Raw genomic sequence first — 12915 nt, forward strand, 5'->3', positions numbered from 1 at the left:
CTTAAGTCAAAGTTTTCATCCATTTTTATCATTAGTGTAGCTAAGCTAACAAAGGAAACTTTTTTCTACCCGGAGAGAAAAACAACCCAGAGGTACCGTCTCCTGGGGTGTGCATTTTCAAACTGGGAGCCAATTGAATGGCTGCCTCTGGCTCCGCATGGTCTCGTTATCCAAGATTTTCTGATGAGAAGAACCTCCGTTAGTCTGAGACAGAGCTGTGGCTACTCAAGATTAGGTGTAGGGCCTACCATCATACTAGCATTTTAAATTGAAACATTTTCATATTTTTACAAGTCTCCTTCTGACGTTTGGTCGGAGGTACAGAGTCTTGGTAATGTAATGTATTAAACAGCTGATGTGTTTAAACATCATGTCTTTGAGCTGGAAAGTTCAGCTATAGCTAACAATTACAATTTACAATTCAGCCATTTAGCGGACACTGTGATCTGCTAGCATAATTAAATTTAAAAGCCAGTAGAGATTCAACTGATCTTTCGACAAAACTTTGACTAAAACTTTTCTTAAATATTGTCAAGAGATGAACAGCTGGAGCTGGAGAAGGTCTAAGGTCAAAGGCTACAGCACTTGGAGTGAAGGAACATCCATGATACTACCACCACTAATACAAGAATCATTATGTTAGAAAATTCCCAATACTAAAGATCAAGACTGCAAACACTGTCGGCTAATAAGAATTAGTAAAATCAATTATTTTAATGTTACACACATAAAGTATTTGAATGCTAACATTATTGATGGCTAAGCACTGGTGTGAGCAAATCCTGTCCTCAACATTATGGATGTTGCTTTGAATCCAGCTGCTGTAGCCATTAATTTGGACCTTCTCAGGTAATTTGGCCTCCAGCTCACAATTCAACAATGCTGAAGGATAATTTTGGTGCCATTGTTTCCATCTGCTTCACAGTCTTGGCATAGTGTTTTCCAAGTAGGCTAATCAAATGTCTTGCTGAAGGACATTTTGACGCAGTGGCTGTCGATGGATACAACTGCGGAGATTGAACCTGGCACCTTTCAGTAATGAGCCTCACTAACCGCTGTGCCACTCCTACCTGCCACTTACCACAGCTGTGCTCCTCTATAGGAGACCCCGGGAGAAAATGAGGACCTGTAGGAAGCCGATTTCGCTGCTCACTTCTTTTCAGCTCAAGTGTTTCCATAACAACCCTCCTCTCAGACATTACCTCGGGTGCATTTGCCTGTCAGCAGCATTAGGATTTCATTACAACAAGCAGCTGGAGTTATTCAGAAATATTGCTGCATTTAATCTGGGCTTTATTGTTAAGTGTACAATTTGTCCCAGTCTGTGGGATTTTGCTCGTTCTCTCTCCAGGATGGTGGGAGGATGGAGAGGAGACAATCTGAACTGAAGTGAATTTATTGTTGTGTCAGGGCCATGTTCTCTGCTGTATTCAGATAGGAATTCAAAGTAAGAAACCGTTGTACTTTTACTCAGAATATAAGTACACTTTGGGGTACTGGCACTTAACTCGAGTATTTCCATTTTAGTATTTCAGATTAGATTAGATAAAATTTTAACGATCCCTGTCAGAAAACTGGGTCAGTGCCGCTGCAGAGAATAGGATATAGACAAGTAGAGAGTAGTGAAGATAAGAAAAATGACAACACCCAGACATATTGGAAAATATTACAGCTAATAAATACATGAAGATACGGCATCTTCTGCTGACAGATTTACAGGTTTAAGCGGATGTGAAAGTGTGCTTTGCCAGCAATTCACATAATTTATTTTCTGTGTTTTATGTAATATCCTGCCATAAATATTCTTTTCTGATAACAAACTACATTTTTTCACCACTGCCTTTTCAAAATAGATTTGTATTGTCAATCATGTGATCATATATACAGTATACCTGAGGAGGCAATCAGAGCTACTATAAATTGATATTGGCATTTGGTAGAACAGAGCATTGTTTCTACTAGCTGTCAGTAACTGTAGTGTGTGTGTGTGTGTGTGTGTGTGTGTGTCTGCATGTATGGGTGGATGCACATTCTTAAAATTATCTCATTCATTATCTCATCTCAGGCTATACATCTGTAGTTAGAGGTATCAGCTTTTAATCGTGACTGTGACTTGAAAAAGGACTTCAACTTTGAAGTAACTAAATCACACTCACAAAGGTGAGTCATATTAAGTTGAATGCAGTTGTAGCAGTATGTGTCTGCTTTAAAAGAGGTCTTTAAAGAGGAGTTTTCAAAGCCACATGAGGACAGAAACCAAGCTCCAAAAAAGCCAAAAGTCGGTGCCTGAATTACAGACACAAAAACTGCAAAATGATTGCATGTTTCAAGGGGAACAGGCAACATATGCCAAACAAACTGCATTGATTTTGAAGAATTATGTCTTCCACTGCTGTATTCAGATTCATCCCTGGGCCATGGTCGCCCTGCAGCGCCACCTGTGGGCCCGGCAGACAGACCCGGGAGGTGAAGTGCCGGGTGCTGCTCTCCTTCACCCAGACGGAGGTGGACCTTCCGGAGGAGGAGTGCGGCGAGGACCGACCCCAGCTGGAGAGGCCCTGCAACGGGGGGCCCTGTGCCGGCGTCCCGGGCGTCTCTCCGGGGCTCCAGGACCCCGGGGACCCTCACGCCCAGGGAGAGGAGCTCCACCACTGGGACTACAGGGGCTTCACCGCCTGCTCTGCCACGTGTGCTGCCGGTGAGATCCTCGAGAAACGTATGTCCGTATCTTCGGTCCGTATAGTCTCGCTCGTCTGACTCTTTGCCATCTCTCCCCTCTGCCCAGGGAAGCAGACGGCGGTGGTGAGGTGTGTTAACAGGGGGCGAGGGGAAGAGGTGGAGGACTCCCTGTGTGATCCGTCCAGCAGACCGCCACTTATGATCCGCATCTGTAACCCTGAGCCGTGCCCTCCGAGGTGAGCATCACAAGGTTACTGAAGCAGCGTGTGGCTGGGAAAAGCCCAGAGAGCCAGAGAGAAAATGTGAGGATTCACTCTGAAAGAGCACAGTACAGTCGAGGACCCCTCCCGACTAAGGTCTCGCTTTCGTAAAGGTGAGGTCGACGTATCAAACGAGGCCTGCTGATAAATTTACATACGGAATAATATGCGTATTGCTTTCACCACGGGGTTCCAATCCAAATGGCTTTATATCCATGATAAAAAAAAGCATCGCTTCAGGTATCAGCAATACAGCCGCAGGTGGTCTTGGATGTCGAGAACAAAAACAATGAAGGGGGAATATAGTTATGACCTCAGCAGAGTAAAATGCGGTGTAAAAATGCAGGGCCAGGCACTCACATAGGTTTGCAAAAATGAAAAGGCCTTTATTGAAAGGGCTGAGGCATGAAAACACACCTACGCCTGTAGGCAAACTGTCATCAGTCAGTCAGTGTGTCTGTCCATATTGGGGGGGAAAATGCTGCGTTGAAAAATGAAATTCATTTTACATTTACATTTTAGGCATTTGGCTGATGCTCTTATCCACTCAAACAAACTGACTGAGCAGGACACATGGCTGTTTAATGGATTCACTGGCTTTTGTGGGAATAGAACCTGCAAAATTTCAGTTGCAGGAATCAAATCTGTTTTGTAAGAGATGAATCTTTTTTCTAATCGTTGATATTGCACTTTGGGAATTAAATTCCTCATCTGTATCGGCATGGCCAGAGAGCCAAGCACTGGATTGAGAACATGCAAACTTCTGGTGCCAAATAGCATCTTCATGTGACCTCCGAAGGCCAAGCAGAACAGCTCATTAACTTTCTCTCGCTAATCTCATTACATATGCGGGCAGCAACCTGCTCCTTGTAGTGCAAATACATACAAATTACCATACGCTTGATGGTTTTCCGTGGCTGCACAACATCATCACCTTAGTTACTATTATTCTCCAAGGGCAAACATGGTGAGCTACTCAGCATGTTTTGTAGAGGGCCAATATACGATGTTGGACTGATATCAGTTTGCCAATATATCTGGCTGATATTGGCCATAAAAATTGGATAACTGTGCATAGGAAGGGAGAGGTGGGGGGTGGGATTTTTTGTCCCTATTGCTGTGCTGCCATGTCATGCCATGTAATGCCATGTTAGAGTGTGATCGCAAAAAAAAATAAAACCTGCCTCACCCTGCCTTAAGAAGCTGCTCACACCAGTGTCCCATGATGCTCTAAATGCTGTTTCAGAGGCTTTTACACCCTGACAAGAATGAAATCCTGGCAGAAACACTGAATATTTGTAATCATTTGGCATGAAAATGGTCAAAGATAATAAATATTGCTGCAGAATATCAGCAATATCAGCAGTTCCAATCCAAAAATATCAGTATCTGCCTTCAGAAACCCATATCGTTCAAACCCTGGCTTCCCTCCTTGTACCAGCGTCCTGTTTTAGTGCCATGCCAAAGTAAACAAGGCTCCGCCACAGCCTCTTCCCAAGAGGGACCCTCCTTTGCCCGTCTTTATTGCATTTTTACAGTATTTATGGTTCCACTTTGTTTATTTACCAACACTCAGAGCACCAGAGAGCCGGGAATGTGAGTTCATGTTCTGGTCTCGTGCCACAACTTAATGACGTTTGAAAGGGAAAAGGGAAAAAGGCCCCAGAACATCAAAGCCGATGTCAGCGGGCCAGAGCCAGAGACCGGGAGATAAGGATCAGCCAACCAATCCCTAAATCGCCATCGCAATCCATAGAATTAGACCCAGTAATTTGTAACATACACAGCAAGCAGGTGGTTCCAATATTACCGGCGAACCCCTCCGTGTCTCGGCCTCCCTCACAAAATCATTTCTGCCTTAATACACGCGCAGAGAGCAGAGACGTCGCATTGAGAGCGAACCACAAGTTTTGAAACAGTAAATCATTTTTCCTACTATGTTAGAATAACTTGGAAATGAAGTTCATCGCCGGAGTTAAAGGAAAGCTAAACAGCACCGCTTGAATCAGTTTGAATAAACACTGCGATGATGGTCGGCAGTTTAGTCGGAGGGATTGGGAGCCTTGCAGGGAGCTATTCCTTTGTTGTATGATTTATTTTTATGGCCTCCCAAAACAAGTAGCTCACAGAATAAACACAATGAGACGTGCAGTCAGTCTGTCAGATGGTTAGACTAGGAAAGAAACACCAGCAGACTCTGTGGCTCCTGGACACTGGAAGAGGCTTACTGTTGTCAGTGTGATGCAACACAAATGCATTTTTGGCCGCAAAAAAAGAAATAAGTTAATAGCAATACCCGCGAGTCAAAAGGGATAATTCAGGTCTTTAAGATTATTCATGAACTGGCTTTAACCTTCGTTTCAGTCCATCCAGAAACACTCATGCCAGAGTTTTGGTTTTGATATATTAGAAGCAGAAGTCATTTACTGAGCACTTTTAGCAATGCTAGTGCAGGTCATTCAGGGAAATGGTTTTCAGTCCCATTATTGATTTGCACTGGCATTGCTAAGTAATTGCAAACAAATGCTGCGAATGACAAATGATTTTTTTCCTCTGATATCTCAAAAACAACAATACTGATACAACCTTCTTTTATATGGACTGAAAAGACTTACAGGTCATGACAAATCAGGCCCAGTGATAGGTGGGGGAACTGTGACTTGACCAATCAGTGATCATCATAAGGCAGACAACCACCGATATAAACAAAAATCAATTGCATTTTCAGAAAATGCCATTGATTTACAACATTAAGATTAATGTCAGCCTGAAAAGGTGGGTAAACTGAGTCTAGCTGGGTTTACCCTCCACTTCATTTTTGGATAGGCCTCTTAACGTGATCTGCCCCTTTAATGAAACATACCAGTCAGAAGGGAAGCCAGCGGCCAGGTCAGTGGGTGTATTAGCGGCAGCGAGCAAACTTATGACTTATTTTCGTGCCCCGTCCCGCTGGCTGTCCTGGATACACAGACGGGACACAACTCCGGCTCTGGGAAAAAGGATTACCGTGCAGCTAATAATACACAGCTTCCACATTAACCAGCACACACAAAGTCAAGGGCTACATACTGTACATGGCTTTGATGTATGGCCTAAGGCAGCTCCGGCTGAACTCATAACTCTTGCCGTTTTCGACCTGGACCCTATTGTCCCATCATTTTCCATCATACTGATCGATTCTGACTAAACTATCAATTGCTTACAGAGCTACTTATGTCTTGCTTGGCTGGGTGCAACTCTCCAAAACACTCCTAACAAGCCAGTGGACTCTCCAAAAATCAACTCCAAAAGCACCCAAGCCTGTCTTTTTCAAAATATCGATTGTTGGTAAAAAAAAGAAAATGATCTAAAGTCATGCACTTGTTTACTCTTTGCTGTTCCGCTGCAGCTGCCTGTCTGCATGCACTGCTGAAGAAGACGTGCTTTGGTGCTTTTGGGGGTTGATTTTTGGAGAGTCCATTGGCCCGTTAGGACTGTATTGGAGAGCCGCACCCAGGTCCAAGATGGTTAGAGTGATGCTTTAGCTGGTAGGTATCGCAGTGTGGGGAATGATTCCTTCTGTCCCCATCGCTTGTTTGGTTTGTAATATTCTTTCTTACATCTACTGTATTTAAACTTTAGATGCCACAGCAGCTCCAATCGCATTTGATTTAATTTCTCTGATTTAATGCTCTGATTCAAACTTTATTTACGGAGGGGTTTTTTCCACCCGGCGGGGGTGGGGGGGGGAGTGGGTGGGAGGTGTCTGTTGGAAAATCAATCATTATTGGAGCACAGCAGAGTTGCGTATCATTAAAACTGTGGCTAAAAAAGCAAAAAAGATCACAGTGGGACGGCTTTGGCTCATAAGTCAAAGCAGAGTTTGCTGCTGTGACGCTGAGCAGCGCACGCCGCTAAGTGTTGGACAACGGCAGCGCCCTGCTTTGCGTTTAAGAAACAAACACTGATTGATTCTAAATGGCTTGTCAGCCTACACTTTCATAAAGGGAACATTTCACCGTTATGGTAGAACATTGTGCGCTCAAACACGCCCACGCACAGGCATACACACACACACACGCACACACACACACACACACAGCACAGATTGTTTTTCCAATTTGCTGTCCCATTGCCAAAGTCAGCAGGACAGTTGGCTATCTGGAGCTATGTGCTTAAGTGCGTTGAGGAAAAACTGATGTTGATTAAGAGCGGATCATTTTATTTACCTTTTAATAAGAGCTGCATTTTATCAAGCCACATAACAGCAAGACATAAAGGGAAGGATCTGAAGTAAAATAACTCGAGGTATAAAAGTTTATATTTTCCATTTGGCCCTCTCCCTATTTTTAGCTTCAAATCCTCTCACGTGGTTGTGTCTAGTTTCATGAGAATAGCTGTTGCAGCAGTGGAGAAAGAATTCAGCAGACTTAACAAAGAGACTTAAGAAGAATTAAGACAGCGTTTCACCAAAATCCACTCCTTTGGTCAGGGGAACAAACTCTGTCCAAGTCTACTGATTATGATTAAAGTCGGCTCTGAGTTTTTAGTCCAGAGAATAATGAAGTTACTATTAAAAGTATAGTGTTGGCAGTGATGCAGTGTTCAGTAAAAACATGGGCAAGCTATGGCCTCCAAACTATGACTTTAATTTAAGTTTTTTCCCCTTAAAATACCCTGTCTTGATATTATTGTATCAGGTTGATACGACTTATGATGATATATGCTGGTAAACTCTGCAAATAAAAAGGTTGCTACAGAGTTTTTAAGCAGGTTTACCCTACACTACATCACTCAGTTTTAGTAGTAAGTACACATTGAGTGTACAAAATACCTCCAAAATACACTTTCTCTTTCCATGAAACAGACTGAGCGGGTTCATCCAGGTGAAAACTATTAACCCTACTGCTTTCATGTATTAAAGTGGTAATATATCTTTCTTTATTTTGTCTCCATCTTTGTTGCTCAGCACTCACTGCTGTGGTGTTTCTTCACTGCACTTCCCAGAGATCGGAGTAAAACGGACATTTATTTATATGAAAATGTTGCAGATTAATACCTTAAATCTGACATATATGAGATGTAGATGAGGAGAAGGGTCAAAGAGGGATGTCAAGCCCTGAGACAACTGATTTGAATTTTGCAAGAGAGACTGCAACAGGTGGAAGGTGGTCGTAATGTTTTATACACTCAATACTCAGGTGCTCTCTCTCTCTCTCTCTCTCTCTCTCACTCTCTCTCTCTCTCTCTGTGTGCAATAAGTGACTGTATCTACAGGCTGCAGTGTAGCAGATGGATGTTTGTCCATCCAGTAGTCATGCAGACTGGGGGCGTATATGATCCACACACACACTGATTTACCACTCTCTCCTCCACTAATGGACATATACAGGAAGCAGCTGCAGAGTGCAGGTCCTACACACATAGATGAGTTCACACACACACACACACACACACACACACACACACACAGACGCACACACAGCACAGCACAGTGCAGCACATAGTCTATAGGGTGTAGTTTGCTGCCTCAGAGCTTGGGGGATCTCTCTCTCTCTCTCTCTCTCTCTCTCTCCCTCTCTCTCTCTCCCTCTCTCTCTCTCTCTCTCTCTCTCTCTCCCTCTTTCTCTCTCTCTCTCTCTCTCCCTCAGCAAGTGACTGCTGTACATCATTCTTCTCAGTAGGGATTCGTCTCAGCCTTGTATTTTGTCTGACTTTATGAACTTTATGAGGGCAATAAAGAAAGCAGGGCTCCCTATGCGGTCCATGTGGTGGATGTATGCAGGCCGGTGCCATCAGCAGCCCACAGAGTCCCACAAAACCCCAGTCAGACTTTTAAAATAGATTTTATTTCCAAAATAAAGTCATTTTGTACCAAGGAAAACTGTTCCTCTGCACCCACATTTGTGTAGAAGTGGACAGTATCTATGCATGAATGTATGGATCTGACTATCTATGTAGATTATTTTACCGTCATTGATAAGTATTGTGCTTTTGGTCATGGCTTTTTGTTTTGCCATGTGTAGCCTACATTCAGTAATATTTCCTTAAACCATCTATTTCATGATGTCAAATTGACCTAAAGGTGCTAACTGTAGCATTTTAACATCAGTAAATTATTACCACATTAATTTTGAGACATTATAATTACTGCATTTTACATTGTGTGCCACCTTGAAATCTGCTGAATTGCTTAACAGCACAAAGGGATATTGCTTTATGGCACAAAACAGGAAGAGGGCGCTGTTCTTTGTGTTTATCCTCCTACATGTTTATCCTCTTCAGACAGGTGGAAGGGAGGGACAGGAAGCACCAGGATTTATGGGAAATGTAGTCTTGATTTGGAGAAACACTAGCACTAACAATAGCCTACAGCTGGTGTGAGATGGAGACTAACAGTTGTCTCCACCATGGTCTCATTTGTTAACAGTAATTATACCAAGATATCACAGTTAATTTGACAATGATATATTGCTACACGTAGCACCTTTAATAGGTGAAATGAAAAAGGTGTCAAAGCTTTATTTCACAGACAGAGCTTGCGGTCTTAATAGTTTGTGTGTGATCTAGTGTGTTACCTGTCTCTGTAGATGGGAGGTGACAGCGTGGACTGGCTGCTCGGCGTCCTGTGGCGTCGGCATACACACCAGGAGTGTGTACTGCATGCGTCTGCTGTCTGTCGACCAGCAGGATAGCGAGAGTGTTTCAGAGGACGAGTGCAGGGAGTTCAAACCCGCTATCCTGCAACCCTGCAACCAGGTGGACTGTCCTGCGGCCTGGGAGACTGAACCTTGGCAGCAGGTATGGACTGCCTGTGTGTTTGAGTGTGTGTGAGTGTGTTTAAATTGATTTAACCAGGGAAAGTCAACTGAGCACCATTCTCCTTTCTCCGCAACACACACACCACACCATTATACTGTTACACGCAGTTACAGAATTGCTATGCAAATCATTCAAAAGCCAGTAAGGGACATTGGCTCGAAACCGTTCCCTATTACAGAAATAGTGCATCATATAGCCTAGTGTGCCCGCCATTTTGTACTAGTGTCCGAATTCTCAACAGTTAATTTGATTCACTATAGTGAGTGAACATTCTGAACACAGCTGTTGTAATGACTATTGTCTCCCTCTCTCTGTCTATCTCCCACCTTCCTATGTCTCTCCACCTCTCCTGTTCCCTCCCTCCAGTGCTCCCAGTCCTGTGGTGGGGGTGTCCAGGTCCGTAAGGTCTACTGTAAGCAGCTCCTGTCCACAGGGGCCTATGGGAGGCTGGGGGACGGGGCCTGCCGGGGGGCCAAACCCGCCGCCCACAGAGGCTGCAGCAACACCGACTGTCTGCCCTTCATGGCAGGAGGAGAGTGGGGCAAGGTGAGCACCAAGAGAGGGGAGAAATGAAGGAGAAAGATCTGTGTGTGTGTGTCTGTGTGTGTGTGTGTTCATGGGGGGGGCGAGTATTTTATTTATTGATGTCAGAACATCCAAAGCCACTTTTGAACAGTTGTGCAATATAACTGAGCCAGTCATGCCAAAAGTACGTGATCGTTTATTCGTCAAATCTGTTTCCATCAATGTTTATCACATAATTTCCGTTTGCAGCTCAAGTGAGCGTAAAAACATGCTGCAATATTGAGGAAATTTTATTGAAATTATTCGTTTCCACTCAGCTTTTCTAATTCGAATCATGATCATTTGCATAAAAATACTTGGACGGAAAGCCAACTAGAGAGAGAAAATAAGGGCCAGGTCTTTATACACACTTCACAATACAATTCTACTAGGTCCTCACTGTTGGCATTTGTTCTCTGCTCAGCTGATTCTGGTTGTAAGTGTGATGACTATCACATGTGGACCAACATGCCTCCTGTTTGTGTATGAACATTTCAACATGGCATGAGCTAGTGGATGCCTGTTGCAGCGGCTGCCGCATTCTTTTCTATTATGATTCTATTGTTCTATTTTTTATCATGCAGAGAGTGCGTAAACATGTTGTTGCTTTCTTTCTTTTTTCCCACTTTTTTATAACAATTTCTTGTCTTTTTTTTGCAATTTAAATTTTATTACAGATTTTGATGACAGAATATGAAATGTACAAATAATAATAAAAATAATAATATTAAAATAAAAAAATATGTATACTTAATAATACTTTACATCCGAACGAGTTCATATATTTCCATACTTTTCATACACATATTTTTCCACATTCTAGTGTCAGTTGCTTGATGTTTAACCCTCCCACCCCCTCTATTCCTCTATACTTATATTCTTATGTAGATTTACATTTTCTTTGCTTTGTCCTATTATTGCTGCTGCAATGACCCGACTTCCCCATGAGGATTCATTTCATCTAACCTAATCTATATGTATATATATATATGGTTGTGTATGTATATGTATGTAATTATATACAGTATATGTTTATGTGATTGTATTTGTATGTGTTGTGTGTTTATCTACAAGATGCATTGTTGGCAAATTAAATTGTTTTCTATTCTATTCTATTCTATTCTCTGCAGTGCTCGGTGTCTTGTGGTTTGGGGATTCAGCGCAGGGAGCCGGTGTGTCGCCAGTTAACGGCCATGGGCCACCTGGTGGTGCTGGCCAGGGGGCTCTGCTCAGGGCTGCCCTCCCCTCCCCTCGTACGAACCTGCCGCATGATGGCCTGCCCGAGTAAGTATACACACACACACACACACACACGCGCACACACACACACACACCCACACACCCAAACAAACATAATCCACCTCCAATATTTCTTCTTGTGTGTAGACAGTCCGGCCAATCAATTCTTTCCTTCTGCAAGAGCCTTTCACAGTCACAGTCGATGCAGTGTGTGTGTGTGAGTGACTTAGGCTTAAATGTCAACCTGAATTTAAACATAAACTGCTAAAAAGCACATAACCCTGCAGCTATTTTTCTTGCTGGATTACCACTCAATAGGCTGCCAGGTATTGCTGGTCTCAATGTCTTATGAAAGCTGCCAGTAATTCTGCTGCTGTTGTTCTGATTTGTCTGGTAGTATGTGGGAGACTTATTTTTCTACCAATTGATGTTTCACTGGGTGTTTCTTGATTGTCAAATATGTTTCAAAATCAGTGTCTATATGAGTTCAGACCTTATAGGTAAAGGGACCAATATCTGATTTCTAATAAAAGACCAATATCTGCAAACCAATATATCGGTCCAGCCCGAGTAGACAGAGCTGTTGGATTGTACTTTATCATGTGAACGCTCGGTACAGGGGAACTGTAGATGTGACATGCCAGATTACAGCCATATTAAACATTCACATGAACGTAATGCTCATATGTATACGCCTGGAAAGTGATTACCCGTGGGGCTGTGAGCAATGTATACACTCCCTGGCCCTCTGCGGGGTCTCCACTTTATCAAGCTATCAACAGATCCTGTTCTCACTTTGAGCATGAACGTTTGAAGCGGGTAATTGAAGAAAAAAAAAACACTTCGATAAATCAGCGAGGCTTATCTTGAGTCTTTACTTCATGCTAACATACTGTACTTGTACATACACAAGCAGCCAATGAGGGTGTAGCATAGTTCCAACATGTGGGAAGGACATCTGAAAATCATGCATGGGGAAGTTCAGCAGTTGTTCATTGAGTGTTGATGAGTTCACATAAAGAATATGGCCAAGCTACAGGAGGGAACGCTCCTCCACCGTCTGCACACTCGTATTCACTGTGTGCATTTAAAAAAAAAAAAAAAAAAACAGGGATTGCGCTGTTCCAACATTCACAGAGAGCCACCATTTACTCTCATAGAGGAATTCTCTGTGTGAGTCTGACGGAGCTATCCCTCTAAACTTACCTCAGCTGGAATGGAGACCATAAAACGCATGATTGAATGCCTTGCAAATGTCACGGCGACTCCTGAGAGTCCGCGTCCGAGTGCGTTTCAGAACACGTTCGCTCCAGCTGCCGCTCCCCGCTCTTTCTCCATAAATACTATTGGTTAATGAGGATTGGGGTCGAGG

At 43.2% G+C, this 12915-nt stretch overlaps 1 protein-coding gene across 1 annotated transcript in view; it reads left to right on the forward strand.

Annotated features, from left to right (window-relative positions):
- The window catches only part of adamtsl3 (ADAMTS-like 3), a 162250-nt gene that overhangs the window by 120603 nt on the left and 28732 nt on the right, over window positions 1–12915 (forward strand). Inside the window, exons 15-19 of the mRNA XM_071546546.1 lie at window positions 2403–2698; window positions 2786–2915; window positions 9509–9719; window positions 10107–10286; window positions 11435–11588. Of these exons, the coding sequence (XP_071402647.1) occupies window positions 2403–2698; window positions 2786–2915; window positions 9509–9719; window positions 10107–10286; window positions 11435–11588 (971 nt within the window). The remainder of the gene's footprint in view (window positions 1–2402; window positions 2699–2785; window positions 2916–9508; window positions 9720–10106; window positions 10287–11434; window positions 11589–12915) is intronic.

The sequence above is a fragment of the Centroberyx affinis genome, unplaced genomic scaffold, assembly GCF_046629955.1.
Source record: "Centroberyx affinis isolate AG114_WGS23_722 - 3 ecotype Tasmania unplaced genomic scaffold, CSIRO-AGI_Caff_v1 ptg005310l_1, whole genome shotgun sequence".
Classification (NCBI taxonomy): domain Eukaryota; kingdom Metazoa; phylum Chordata; class Actinopteri; order Beryciformes; family Berycidae; genus Centroberyx; species Centroberyx affinis.